General features: G+C 36.0%; 1 protein-coding gene across 1 annotated transcript in view; it reads right to left on the bottom strand.

The window, feature by feature from the left end:
- Nucleotides 1-825: 825 nt before the first annotated feature.
- Nucleotides 826-15,694, bottom strand: part of ANO5 (anoctamin 5) — a 70,509-nt gene continuing 55,640 nt past the window's right edge. The window contains 8 exon segments of the mRNA XM_032488369.1: nt 826-2,446; nt 5,015-5,120; nt 6,466-6,644; nt 8,325-8,530; nt 10,821-10,951; nt 14,079-14,176; nt 14,849-14,926; nt 14,928-15,019. Of these exon segments, the coding sequence (XP_032344260.1) occupies nt 2,225-2,446; nt 5,015-5,120; nt 6,466-6,644; nt 8,325-8,530; nt 10,821-10,951; nt 14,079-14,176; nt 14,849-14,926; nt 14,928-15,019 (1,112 nt within the window). The 3' untranslated portion in view covers nt 826-2,224.

The following is a 15,694-nucleotide window of genomic DNA, read 5'->3' as shown; positions in this document are numbered from 1 at the left end:
TGTCTCAAAACTTCTTGGTTGAAAACTGAAATGTGAATACAAAGTATTTGTCAATGACATTTTAAAAGGAAAATATCTACCAATCATAGGAACTATTTACTTATCTTAAAAACGATTTCCTCCCTTGCTAGCTTCTCCATACATCTTAGAAACCCAACACTTGAGTTGGTTTAAGACTGCAGTGTACTGATAACCTTGTGAATGAAATCGAGCTTTATTTATCTTACAGTCTAACTCTATAAACACTGTTAAGCCATAAAAAAAGAAAGCTATATCCGAGAAATCAACTTCCATGCTCTTCCTTATTGTTATCAGCACCCAGGAAGGAAGCAACATGAGCTGTGCAACACACCCCACATCACTGTAACTCAGGGGCTGATTTGACAAGCCACAGATACTGCAGTTGCGGCTAGTTGCACAGTAACACTGACTGGTTCTCTCAAGCAAGAAAATCTCTCTCCTTCACTTGTGAAATCATTCTTCAATAACAAGATCATTTTAAATTATGCAAAAATGTTCATAAGATCTACCTAGTGGATGACAAATCATCACTGCCAGTATTGGAGTAACTGTCTCGTGGCTTTATAAAATTCACAACCCTCAGTTCTAAATGCTTAATACCGATCATTAGTTACTACTATATGACATATACTCAATACTGAACATTCTATGAAAATGTTTTAGGATCACATAATGGAATACCACATTTTTAAAAAATCTTATAATAAAGTTTTGAGTGCAATTAAAAAACACAATTTTTTTGAAACTGAACTGCAATTTGAAACTAGAGATTCAAATATTATATAACTAAACTGTATCTCTCTATAGTGTTAAAAACATTTATTAAGTATTTTTTTAAGGGAAAGAAGAACAAGAAGTGGGATACATGTGCCACAGGCATAAGTATGAGAGAAATAATTCAACAATTTTTTTTTTTTTTTTTTTTTACTTAGCTATCAAATCCATCACTTCATTCTTACTTGGTTGATCCACATTTGGTGTTAAACTCTGTTATTGATCTTAAACTGGCAATTTCTCTAAAACAGGTTCACATTTGAGATGTTACATCACATCAGATCAATAACACAACCACATCTTGTGGGTCAAAGGCGTAAGAACAAGGCACTGGGTGTTGTACAGCGATGCATCAACAGAAAAAATTGTAAACTCATGAAAAGATTTGAGATTGCTTTAAACAACGAGATAACATTTCACAAACAACTTGTACCTAACTTACACAAATAGCTAATGCTCAAACAGGCTACATGACGCAAAAAAGGCATTGTAGAAGAAAAATGATTTTTAAAAATAATTCAGTGCTTTTTTAGGTTGAGATCAATAAATTAATCAACACACATTGTCTTGCATTCATTAACTACTGGGAAGACACACTTACTTCTCTATATCTTTCATTTACTTGAAGACCTGAAACAATCTAATACTTTTCTTTATGCTACTTTCCAGATAAGACAATCCAGTCTTAAAGCTACTGTTACCAAAACGTTATCTTTAAAGAACTGAGTTGTTAGTCCTTTGCTGAGACTCAAACATTCCGTCTCTTGAAAAATCAATTCTGTATTTACCTGGAAGGGCTATCTGGAATTCTGATGGAAGTTTACCTTATTCAGGAGGATTTCGGGAACAAACTCCTGCCACGATATTTACCTAGTAATTTTAGTATGTGAGTTTTCTTATGTTATCTGATTTTGGTTTTTCTGCATAGTCTAAAATGGCAAGGTATACACACACACACACACACACACACACACAGATATATATATGGCTCAGTAGGCCTCTTCACTTCTCTTCTTTTTTCCCCAGGATTTCTCTTGATGGGAAGGAGATATAAAATAACCCAACAGAAAGAAGACCATGAAAATGAGCAGCTGCACTGGAAGGTGATGGGATAGCGCACAACCAGTGTTTAATTCTAAACTGCAACATCCCACGATTTTAAAATATTCTGATTTCATACACATTTTAAACAATCATCTACAGAACCCCGGAGAATGGTGTCTGGGGCGGGCCCAGCCAATGAAGCAGACAAGCTCCTTCCAACCTCTACCAAGCTGGCCTCTATAAAAGGGTACAAAAAATTTTGAGTTGAAGAAAAAAAGGGGGGGGGAGGTTAAAATTAACACATGGCTTCTGCCTTCTGGCCCCAAACCCAGGGAATATTATTGTAAAGTCAGACAGGCTGCTGGCTGCTGGCTGGTTGTGTCGCTCAGACTGTTGATTGAGCCAGCTGGGCTTTGTTTTCCTGAATAAGAACATGCTTGGCAAAATCATCAGAATTCATTTTCAAGTTCTCTTTTAGTTTGTTAAGCTCAAAGTCATGGAGAATCTTGACAGTCATTAACTTTTCTCTCTTGATTCTTTCCACAACATCTTTTGGAACATCAGGGATCATCCAGGCCAACAAAAACTTGATTAAAAACACAATGTGCTACAGGAAGCATAAAAGAAAATCAGAGACACTGTTAGAATTATCAGACGTTCAGCAGGAAATTCTTGCAAATCATTTCATTCATTCAATGTATGCTCAACACTGTAGGTAGAAAGGAAAGCAAGAAGATATGGTCCCTGTTCTGGAACTTTCCTACAAAGACTGACATTAAACAAATAAATATATACTAAAGCACATAATTACAAAGATTCTAGTTGAAAAGTTATTAAATATATACTTAATCTATGCTCCCTCCTGAAATCCTAACAAAATATTTGTAAAGAAATTTTTAAAATATGGTATCATTAACAAAGACAAAAAGAAAAGGGAGGAAACAGTGATTACGGACTCAAAAGAATGAAGAAAGCTGGCACTGAAATTTGCAGTTAGTGATATGGTGATGATAGGGACCAAGATAAAAGCCAATTTTGTTTTAAGTCGTCAGGAAAGTTCATGAATGAAGGGCCTAAAGATTTTGAAGGCATGTGCAGGTGGAGTTGAAAATAAGAGCATTAGTTAAAAATTTGTGTAAGGAGCAGATGAATTTTCAGAACCTCTCTTTCATCCATATCCAGGTTCTCCTTTCCAGCCCCACCCTAACAGCAACGGAGCACCATATTCTCTGCAGAAATTAAGACAGAAAGCTGTGAACTCAGGGGCAGTGGAGAGAGCAGAAGTTGGAGGTGTGGCACCATATTGAAAACAGGGCAACTAAATGGAATTTAGCACGTTGAAAAATAGCTAATCTGTGAAATTAGAATTACAGATATCAAAATTCTGTTGACCTCAAATGAAAAGGCTTCCTCACTAGCTTATCACGCTGCAGTGAAACCCACGCAAGTGGCATTCCTCCTGTATGCACACAGGGCTTATTGTCAGCTTCCACTGCTTTGCGCTTAAATACAAGGAGACTGCCAGTAACAACCGAATATGTAAGACAGTCTCTAACCTGAGAGGATAAGACTAAAACACACAAATAGAATGAAGAGGAAACAGAAATAATGATGGAAGCAAAATACAATAAAAAGACAAAGATATGAATCTGCCTATTTATAGGAGAGAAAATTAATTAGAATTTCAAAATGGGGAGTTGTAATACCTGAACAACAGAAGTTCCAGAAAGACAAAACAGAGAAAATAAGGAAATCATCAGAGAAATAATACAATGCACCTGAAGGGTAATTACATTTTCAGATTCAAGGGGCTTCAGTGAGTGTGCAGAACAATGAATATTGTTCAGTATCAACTGACTATCTTGTGAAGTTTCATAAAAGAAGGACTAGTGAGAGACTCCTCAAAGCTTATCGATATAAAAGAGATCATAAACAAAGACTGGGGAATTAAAACAGTATTGTATTTTATAACAACAGTAGAAGCTGACAGAAAATAGAGCAATGTCTTTGAAAATTTCAGGAATACCCAAATAAAGTTGGTTGAAAAATTTTCAAGGGAAATGACTTTTAGTCTTGAATTCTATACCAATTAATCACTTACAAGAAAAAAGAAACAATTTTAATATTCACGTTCTCAAAAACTGACAGCCCATTATTTTTCTCAGAAAATTAATGAAAGATGTGCTTTATCAAAATAAGCTAGTAATCCAAGAATGGGAGAGAATATAGTATTCAATAAAAGAGAAGTTGAACAGAAGTCCCAGAATAACGGTGAGTCAGAGCCTGGGATGATTAAAAAATTAATGAAAATAATAAACAAAAACAAAAATTCAAAAGAATTCCTATTGTAATTTACCAGACTGCAAGGTGATCTAAACCTCTGATGGAAAATGTGGGAGTGAAAGTGATAAATTCATAAAGAACTGAGAGGGGTGGGGCTTTAAATTACTTACATGCATAACCTTGATAAAAATAAAATAAATTACACAAAAACTGATTGGAATCTGTGGTGCTTGCATTAGACTTGCCTAGTCTATTATTGGCCTTTACTGGCAAGTGAAGAAGTGCCTTACATTTCTCTCTCCCTTATTGGTCTTCATGTCTTATAATTTGCAGCAGTCAGTTTGTTAACTTAGTCTATCTAATACCCCTCTGGATTCGTTCTCTTTTACTGCAGGACTTGTGTCCATAATTACACTGGATATTCCACCAGGGAGGAAACGTGAGACAGTGGGCAGAGCAGAGGCTTGGCAGTGAGACATCTGGCACTGAAACCCAGCTCTAATATTAGCTGATTATCTTTAAACCAACTACCTAATTTTGCTGACTCTTGGACTCGTTTGTCAAGGGTGAATAATGAAGTCAAACTTACACAGTTATTATTATAGCCTCTGGAACCAGTGTAGAGTGGGTATTCAGCAAAATCAGCAGATCCTCTGCCCTCACACTGGCCTCAAGGGACCTTTTCTGTCCCTATGTTATCTTCAACAGCAACTGAATAACAGGCAATCTATTGTACTGAAAATATTCCTAAGTTACTTTTTGTGACAACCAATACTTCCTTCAAAACAATCTATCGAGATAATGCTAATTTTCTGTGGAGCAGATACCTTTAGAAACATATGCCTAAAGGGAAAAAAGAGACTAACTGGAATGAAGGCTGAGAAAGGTTTACCTCCATAACTATGATGAAGGTCATCTTGGCAGCAAGGACATGCCAGTACTTCATATTATGAAAATATTTCTCATCGTGATCAGGAGGATTTCTGTAATCTCTGTACCTGAAAAAAAATGGAAGTGTATGCCAAAAATTAGCTATAACTTCAAACAAGAGACCTAGCATAAATTCACATTATTCCTTTTAAGAGACCTTTTAGGTGACCACAAAAGTCAAGTCAAAGGAAAATACTGCTATTATGAAACATTTGTCTTTCTTACAGAGATAAAAATCACAGTCCTATGCTACTTATGCATAATAAAGATACAGCGGGAGACACAAGTGAAACTTCTCCTTGCCTTCAAAGACAAATTTCTCCAAAGAGTTAGCAACATTTGCTCTTTCCATTCCCTCTCTTCCTATTCCTTGACACGCCTAGTTCCATCATCACTCCACTGAAACCAATGGTCTCCTGTCATTAAGCTGAAGGAACATTTTAATCCCTGTCATATTTGATCTGTGAAGGACAGGACTTGACACTGTCGATCGGTTCCATTTTCTTGAAGCTCTGTTTTCTCTCGGCTTATCTGACACTTCATTGTTTTTGTTTGCCTTATTATCCTTCTGGAGTTTTCTTGGTGATCAATTTCTAAGTTCATTTTTTTTTTCTACAAAGTTTCTAGATCTTGATATTCTTCAAAAATTTAGTTCAGCTAGGAAGTGATGGCATCAAGAAATCTGACACTTGTCCATGTCATCATTCCTCTATATAAAAATATGGACCATAACAATGTTTTGTCTACATGTGTTGTACCATTTTGCTGGGTTTTTGTCAGAATCCCAGATAAAGCAGTTGGTTTAAGGTTTAAGTTTAAAAGCCTTGATGTAACACACACACACACACACACAAACACACTATACAACTAATTTTTATATATATAATCGTTAAATCCTAGAGTAAAAAGATCCCCACAGTAAATGAGGCACTGAGGGTGAAAACAGCAGGTTCACAAATTCAATTTCACACTCCTTCCTACATGGAAGAAACCTTTAAATGGGGTGGCCAGTGAACTAATCACATCTACCTCACTCTATCTTGTTTTGAGGACATATAGTTAAATTCAAGTAGCTTAAATGCACATATATTATGACCATGCTGTAGGATCTAAAGATATTACAACTTGGGACCAAGGGGGCATTTGTTGGAGAAAACTTTTCCAATAAATTTGAAAATAAGAAATATTTCAAAATTGTCATTATCTTTCTCCATAATATCTCTTCCTTCTGGACATTCTACTTTCCTAAACCAGAATCATACAATGTATGCATTCTAGAAATGTGTATGTACTTTATTCATCAGAAATTTTTACTGCCCCAAGTAAAACATTTTTTTAAGACATGAAAGAAATGGAGAACTTAAGAAATACATTTAAAAAGCAAAATTAAAACCTAAGAAATTAAGAGAAAACCTGCAAGTGGTGAAGTCCCGTTTTTCCGAAGGCACAGTGTTGTTTGGAAAATCCGCTATCAGGAATGTTGACAGGCTGTCGTTGACATACCCTTTTAAAGGCTCAATGCTATTTGTTGAGTAGGCATAGTAGTAAACTAAACGAGGAATCATGTCTGATGTAAATGCAACAATAAAAGCCTAAAGGACAAAGCAAGAGAGAGATCATGAGCTAACAATCTAGTTTTACAAATGATTTGTATGTCTTTCAGTTCCATGTGACATATAGATGCAAAATGTTTAGAATGCTATTACTAATCACGCTAATATGAGTCTTTGAAACATGAGCTATGAGTCTAGAACATGAAGTAGTTCATTTATAGTATATGATTAATATTCCAAGATTTCATAGCTAAAAAGTGGCTATGTTGAAAATTTAACCTAAATGTATCTGTCTCCAAAAACACCATGCCTGTATCTGTCTCTTTCCATCATGCCTTGCTATTTCTTACATTTCTTTTTGCTTCATAACACAGTTCTACTGTCCTTAACCAAATTTACTTGCCTAGACCAACTCCATAAACTGGAACAGACTGTGAGTGTGTGTACGTGTGCATGTATATGTGTGTGTGTAGGGAATGGAGAACAGAGAGAGGACCTGAGACATTTCCCACAGTTCAGTGCAATTAATTTCAGTATTTGATTCCACAGGAATGGTATCTTCCCTTCCTTTCCTAAGCTCTGGAGTAGTGTGCACAGCACATTTCCTTCAGGTAAGACAAATCAATTTAAAACCATCTGGCTCTGCCATCTACATCTTTAGTGGTAGATTTTTAAAAAATATTTAATTTTGCTTCTAAAGCTACTGGTTCATTTCAGGGTTTCTGTCACTTACTGAATGCATTTTGGCAGTTTTATTTTCTAAAAAATGTGATAATTTCAAATAGATTTTAAAAAGTATTAGAATAAACTCATACATAGCAGTCTCATAATTTTCTCACTTGTACCTCGTAACTTTTTTTTCTTGAGATTTTCAGAGTTTTGTTATTTTGTCTTTTCAGTGAACCAACTCTTGATTGACTTAGCAATTACATTGCTTTTTGTTTTCTAATTTGGTTATTTCTGATTATATATTTATTAATTCTTTCTTACTACTTTCTAATGATTCGCTTTACATTTTTTCTTAAGTTTCTTAAGTTACATGCTCAACTCATGCTTTTCTGTCTTCTTTTTAATAATATAAGCATGTGTTGCTATACATTTTTTTGTAACTGTAGGTTACATTTAGGTTTTCATTTTAATTAGGCTACCCTTACAATTTCAGTATTATTTCCTCATTGTATAATAAAGCTTCCTTATAAGCATGAATGTTAAGTGGTTAAATTTTCTTTTTTGGCTGTCTTATTATTAATTTCAATTTTTATACCATTATTGTTGGAGAATATGCAGTGTATAATTTCTACTTTGGGGAATTTAGTTTTATTATCATTTTTAATAAGTGATCCATAAATATAAAAGGTAAATCTTATGTCTTATTTGCAGTATACAACTTTATGTATAATCAAGCTTTAATTGTATTACTTAAATCCTTTATACCATTACTTATTTTCTGTCTTACTCTGCCACATGCTATAAAACTGTATCATAGTATTATAATCAGCATGTGTTTTATAGTTTTCCTTGTATTTCTAAGAGTTTGCATGTCACAGATTTGTCTATGTTGTTTAGTGTATAAAAGTTTAGGGAAGTTTTATCTTTCTAAACTGTCACCATGATGAAATTAATGTGAATAAATGCTTAGTTAAATATCACTCACCTCCCCCCATCTCTCAGAAAACAAAATAAAGTACAGAATTATCTTACTGAAATAGGTCTACTTACATTAGTTGCAACAGAAAGGACAGCCATTCCATAGAGAATGTCTTGCCAAACACCTATGCTATGAGCCTTAGCAGCTACAGGTCTCCTGTACTGAGTAGTAAGCTTCCAGGCATCCACTCGAATCTCTATAATATTATTCAAGAGAGCAAGAAGAGGAGCCAAAGGAAAAGACGCCACAAATAAAGTAACAAATCCAAACTGGATAACTGTAACGAAAAAAGAAAAACATTTTAACCTATAGTAAAAAAGAACATAAAAAATATATATATATATACACATACGTACAACTGAATCACTATGCTGTACACAGAAATTAACTCAACATTGTAAATCAACTACACTTCAATAAAAAAAATTTTTATTAAAGAAATAAAAATTCACAAACTCATTATTGTGGAGGGAAAATGGGGGAACACTCCACCCAACTCCTGCCTCTTTCCTTCATTTTGGAGGGATCTACACCAGCAAAACATGCCAGGCCTCTTTCCAGCTGCCCACTTCCTCCTCCTGGTAGGAAACATAGTGACTTATTTGCTTGTTACAACAGGAAGGAGAAAACGGGCATGCACAGCTTAGTTCTCTTGCTGTTTCTTTAGGGATCTGCTTGTTGAAAACAGTATCTATTCTTGTTAGGTAAGATATTCTTATTCTTCTTAAAACATAGTCTTTTATTATGGTCTATAGTTAGTTCTATGCTGGTCTATGGGGTAATCAAATTTCTACCTTGCTAATCTATGTACTTTTTAAAGTCCGAGACAACGACCAACTCATTTGTATGCTCTGGGTATACAAAAGTATTCAACTACAAGCCTTATAAATGAATGTATTATTTAAGATTTGAAGAGGCTAACAGAGGAAAAGGTAGTACAAAGTATTTGAGAATAAATCAGAAAATGAATCATAAAGCATTGGAAACATATATAAATTTTATGTAGCAAAGGAAATATACATATTCTGGAATTGAGGTACTTGTTAAGGTCCTGATCCTCTGTACTATCTTGACATTTTTATAAATAAGTTTTACTCTCTTTCCTCACTAAGACTTAACATCTGTGTAAGCTGGCTTCTCTGCCCATTCTTCTCCTTTGGTTCCATCAGTGCTCGGGATAAAAGAATCCATGCAGCTGGCAGACCGGGGCTTCCCACGTAAGTGAAGAAAAAAGGAATCAGAGATACTAAAATGTCTTTCTATTGAAGGAAGAAAGGATCTTCCACTACTCCTCTATTTTTAGACAGATCTCGAATGCTTCTGGATTTCAGCTTTTCTCATAAGACTTCTTCATTAGAATCAGTCTTGTCATCTATTAAACCAGGTAGAGAAACTGCTTCCTTCCCATCTTCTCTATTGAACCAAGCGATAGAAAATTAAGATGAAGTATTATTCAGGAACAGCTTGAATTTCTAGGTTCAAATCCAGATCTATACTTATAACCTTTGTGGCCCGTGGCAAATTACTTAAAACTATCCAAGTTTCAGTATCCTCTAAAATAAAATGCAGTGGACAATGACTATTCTGTAGCATGTTTCTATATTAGAGATGATGTATGTAAAACATCAGAATTAGTTAACTCTTAGCTGCGTCTCAGTCAATGGTAGTTAATCTTGTTATGAACCCTTGACTTCATCTTTTAACTTCAGTCATAATTTCTGATGCATTTATGCACAAATCCACTTGAAACATACACGATTAACTAAAAATTAGTCTTATCACTCCATAAAACAAGGACTACCTAATTTTATGACTGGAGACTTCTTCCTATTTGTCCTAAATTTACCTATTTTAATCCAGGTATTATATGTATGTATTATACTGGAGAATCAGTAACAAATTCAGGTCATCTCATTTATTCTACCATGACTTTTATGGGCCTTGAGAATAAGTTGGGAAAACTGTCCCTCTTAATTCCAAAGAAGCAGAGAAGGTCCCTTGAGAGGAAACACTCTGAGTAAACCCCATGAGCAGTCCCCATCATTGTCTCTCCTAAAATTTCACCGCAAGATCTCTTCTCTGTTCAATCCTTAGAATATTTTATGCATTTCTTGTGTCCAATTTGGGATTCCCTTGCATAACTGCTTTTAGCCTTCTTCTTTTCAGCCTAAAATGAAGGACGTACACTAAATGTATGTCAGACTCTGGAAATGCTTTTCAATGTGTTCTCTCTATGAGCAGTCACTGAGACAAACAAAAGGAGAAAGCTATTTAAATTTAATTTGAGACCCTTACTTTATTTGGCTCAACAATATTTACATTCCATTGACAGGAAAAAAATCTCTCTGAGACTTGTGTTTTGAAACTAAATTTCATTCTGCATTCTGTTTGGTGGGAAATAGAAAAACTGAACCAATCTTCTCATATCCATCCATCTTTTTTTTCAATCCCACTATCCAATGATTTATTGAATACCTACTACGTGCAAGGCAGGAAGAAATATTAAGAGCTGAAAAACACATTTTACTCAGCCTATTCCATGTTTCAAGACAGTGGTTGAAAATTACCTGTTTCCAAGTACTCATAGAATAGCCCAAGGGAACCAAAAGTTTCAAGGTCATGGTCCTGCTCCCATCGACTGTATAGCTTTTCAGAGTTGGTTCGAGCTTTTCGGCGTCTCCACCAATTCAGAACCAAGCTGTTGGAAGTGACAAAAGTAAATGCATGAATAAGGTTTAAAAGAAAGGGATCAGAGAATCAGATCTTGAAATGGGCAGTAAGAGAGGTTAAGTAACCTAAGATCACAGAACAAGTAGAGGCAGCACTACAGCTCAGGTCCAAGTCCAAATCTAGTGTTCTGTTCACAGTAACTGCTGAGGGCAAAAGGTCTCTATGAGGGTGATTAAGAAAGTAATACAGCCCTGACTCTCTGCATGGAAATGTATGTACTCAGACAGTTCTGTTAAAGAGCATGTGGAGGAAAGGGTCACCACAGCACTGTTTTTTCTATTTAATTTACTAACCTTTATGTTATGATACTCAGATGGCCACTTGGGGAAATGAGAAATTGGTTACAATAGAAAATGCATGACAAGGGAATGTAGAGGCTTATCTAACACATGAAAATCAATGTAAAAATCCTAATCAGAGTATTACCTAATTAACTTCTACACTACATAAAAATAATATATCATGATGTTAGATTACTTAAAGGAACTAAAAGGGTTTTTATTAGAAACTCAATCAATGTAAGAGACCATTTTAATAGATTTAAGGAGGCAAATATGAAACCATGTTGATTGATGCAGAAAAATGCATCTGATAGGGGGAGGGTATAGTGCAGTTGTAGAGTGCGTGCTTAACATGCACGAGGTCCTGGGTTTGATCCCCAGTACTTTCGTTAAATAAATAAATAAACAAAAATAAAACTAATTGCCTCCCTCCCCCAGAAAAAAGAAATTTAAAAAAGAAAAATACATCTGATGTATTTCAATCACTTATTAAAAACTATTTATTACTCTAAAGTAGGATAAGAAGGTAATTACCTCAAACTGATCAAAAGCACCTACCAAAATCCTGGGGTGAACATCAATCTTACTAGGGAAAAGTCAGAAGCATTCTTTTTGGAATCAAGAACAAAATAAGAGTGTGTGATCACAGTCAAGACTTTATTGGAGCTCTTACTCAGAACAATAAGATGAAAAAAGAAAAAGGCAGAAGAATCAGAAATAGAGGAGAAATCTATGATTATTAACAGTCATGTTAATGGGCTGTCTGCATAGAAAACCCAAATGAAATTAGACAAAATTATTAAGAATAATAATAGAGTTTATCTACATATTTCATTCCCATATACTCACAAAACACTGGTAGAAAACATTATTTTTAAAAAGATATCATTTACAATAGCAATTAAAATTAGAAGTATCTAGAAATGGGTTTGACAAAAGATATATGACCTATATGCCAAAGTTTAAATATTTATTTGAAGTCATTAAAGTCCAAACTAAATGTTCATGAATAAAAAGACCCAGCATAATAAAATGTCAGTTGTTTTCACTGAAACAATCAAAATGTAATTTCAGTCAAAAACCCAAAATACTTTTCCATGTGAAATCTGACAAGATGATTCTAAAATTCACATGGAAACATGAAAGAACAAGGATAGCCAAGACATTTCTATAGATGAAGAGTAAGTTGGTAAAACCTGTCCCACCAGAACTGAAGAGTTAACTAGGGGAGGGGAGTACTGATGCAGGAACAGACAAATCCTGGAACAGCATGAAGACCTAGCACGAGGCTCGCTCTTGCTGTGCGGCATGCATGGTCCTGCAGGTCGCGGAGAGTGGGGAAGAGGGGCTTTGCAAGTTTTTGAATGTTGGTTTGTAGGCTTAATTGTACTTGTTTCTTTTTTCCTTTACTCCTCTGACTGTCTCTTTTCCTCTCTGTGCATATTTTATTCTCCCTCTTGTGTTTGGGTTAGGAGTTACCTCCATTCTGCTCTCCAGCTTCTCAATCTAGACCTAGGGTTTAAAAAACATGTGGCAATACTAGGGACGTGGTGTATCAAATACTGTTTGAAAGGGTAAGCCTGCCTTTGTCAGCACACGAAGTAGCACCCCAGGAGCACGAGGAGACGGTGGGTTGGGCGAGAGCAGAGGAGGAGGGTGCTTTCTACTGTCTTTCATGAATAAATAGGAATAAACCTAGTTCCTGGTTTCAGTACAGTGAAACTGGCTAGTCCCCTGTCTTAAATGGTGCACTTTTGGTCCACTTCACGCTGCAGGTGCTAAACTCTGACACTATCATTTCCAAAGCTGGAGCCGTACAAGATAACAGGCTTATAATTCTTAATCTTTTTCCCATGGAAATTTTCACCTTATATTTGAGATCAGCTGTCACTTTGGTTTTCTTTTTTTATAAGGTACTCATTATTGCTATGCTTTTGGGACAGAGAGTGATGCTTTCATGTGTTAGCATTTCATTCATGGCCTAGATGTACAACCAAGCAGGACCCTATGGGGCCTTCCCGGCCATGTCCTTTGCTTTAGCTCCTCTCTAAAGTAACCTAGATACCAGTATCTGATGCACATGTCCTGAGATGTTCTACAGATGTGAAAACCTCCACAGAATAGAAGATGTTGACTACTTGAGGACCATGAGCATATGGACTGGAACCTAAGGACTGATAATGGGACCCCTGTGACATGAGCCTTTTATCTCACCACCAACCAATCAGAGGACAGTGCACGAGGTGATCACATGCCCTGAGACCCTCTCCCTCACCTAGTCTTTAAAAACGTTTTCCTGAAATGTATCAAGAGAGTTCCGGCTTTTACAGCACTAGGTGTCCAGGACTCCTTGCTTGGTGCCTTATAGTAAACGCCACACTTCCCTTCACCACAACTGGTGTCAGCAGATTGGATTTACTGCACACAGGTGAGCAGATCTGAGTTTGGTTTGGTAACAGAGGTGTCCATGAACACAGACATTTTTAAAGGGTTCAACTTTTAGTAGTTTTGAAAAATAATATAAAGCATGTAGAAAAATCTACAGAGCATGTAACACTTAGATTTCCCAGTGGAATCTTCACAGGAGAGAGAGATAATTACCTTTCCCTCAACTTTACTCAAGCAATAGAGATGCATATTTTAAAAAGTCTGTATTCCCTTAATATGGTCTTGATTGTTGATTAAAAGTGAAGTCTTTTTTTTGTTGTTGTTGATGTAAACCTTTGCTAATCAAAGGTACCATGATAATCAAATTTTCCAGAGGAAATCTCTCGTGGTTACTTAAATCAAGCAAAAACTCTAAGTCATACATACGGATATATGGCTTCTTTAACGTTTCCAAAGACCTGTTTCCCAGTCATTATGATGGTCAACTGGGTTGTCAATTCTATTAGACAGCCTCCAGGATCGCACTAATAAGAAGGAAAAGGAGAAAAATAAAGTGAATGATGAAAGATGGACTTCTGCAACAAAAGAAATCCCAAGCCAGACAGTTAGAATCTGAAGATTTGGGTTGGAATGGATATTAAAGGGATATAAAGGGATATTTAGCTCAATCGTTCCAAGCACGATCACAGCGCAGTACCAGTCTAGCTGCATTAGACTCAACTGTGAAATATGTTAAAAGCAGATTTCTGGGTCTCATCCTTAGAAGATTCTGAAACTTTATATCTGGGTTAGCGCTGGAAGTTGTTATTTTCTCCACATGATCTAGATGCACAGCCAGGTTTGGAAGCCACTGAACTGGTCTAACTCTACACATGGTGGAGCCCTTTTTGCTGTACCTCCAGAAAGTTATCATCCGTCCTTTGCCAGAAGCCTTCAGGAATATAGAACTTACTCATTCCAGTTCATAGCTCGAATTTTATACCTAATAATAGGTAAAATATAACTTCTTGCCCAAAAGTAACTGGAAAGTCTATCAGATACCAGGATTCCAAGACCAATACCCTCTGTAGACAGAGTCAGGGTCCTAGACTTCTGCAACTTGGTAACACCTGACTTAGCACTGGGCACACCGGAAGGTATTTAGTTAACACTGAGTTACTGAAGCCACAAACCTCACTTCTCAAGAGAATTTTTACCTCTTCACTTCTCCACACGTGAAACAAATATGTGTATCTTCCGGGATAGCCCACGATCTTCCCTTTAAAGAAAGCTACAGTAGAAGCAGGACGAGTAATAATTCACAAACTGGAACAGGAACATTTTCAAGGTAAGACTGCTCTCATACTCCTGGTAAGTTCGAGGAAGTTCTGGTAAATAAAAAACACCAAGGTTTAATAATGCTCCTTCCTTAAATGTTGTACTCCTCAGGACAAGTGGACATCTAGTCATGTTATTCTGAGAGTCTATTGAAGTGCTCCCCACTCTGGTCATAATTGATCAATATTAAGTAACTATGGATATGTTCTAGGCTTTCTGTTAGAGATTTTGTATTAATCTAATCACTGGAGAAGCTTACGAAGCTGTCCTTATTACATTTAGAGGGATGAAATACATGCCTGGGGTCACACAGTCAGAATACGGAATTCACAGCCTTATCGGGCTGAAGAGCCTATGCTCATCCCCATACACTCTCCAGTATCCTGTAAGCATATCAGATCTCTCTCTCTGATCTGTTTTCAATCACGTTTAAGCAGAGTAAATTATATAAAGGGCAGAGGATGATTTCCAAACTGAATTGTGCATTCCTCTCATGAATTAAATGGCTTTATCAATTGTGAAAATGATGTCATGCAAATAATGGCAGTAATAGTACACATTTTCCCCTCTCTTTTATTTAAAATGCATGCTCATGATCTATCATTTAATGAATTCCACAGATAAGAAACTGTTAGCTTCTCTTCGCACCACAGTAGAACATAAGGCACAGAAGAGTAAGGGAGCATGTTTTCCTGAGCTGACGATCTCCCAAAAGCATGAGCTGA

Source organism: Camelus ferus, chromosome 10 (genome assembly GCF_009834535.1).
Source record: "Camelus ferus isolate YT-003-E chromosome 10, BCGSAC_Cfer_1.0, whole genome shotgun sequence".
NCBI classification, from domain to species: Eukaryota; Metazoa; Chordata; class Mammalia; order Artiodactyla; family Camelidae; genus Camelus; species Camelus ferus.
The sequence above is the reverse complement of the archived record's forward strand: the minus strand, read 5'-3'. Positions and strand labels throughout refer to the sequence as shown.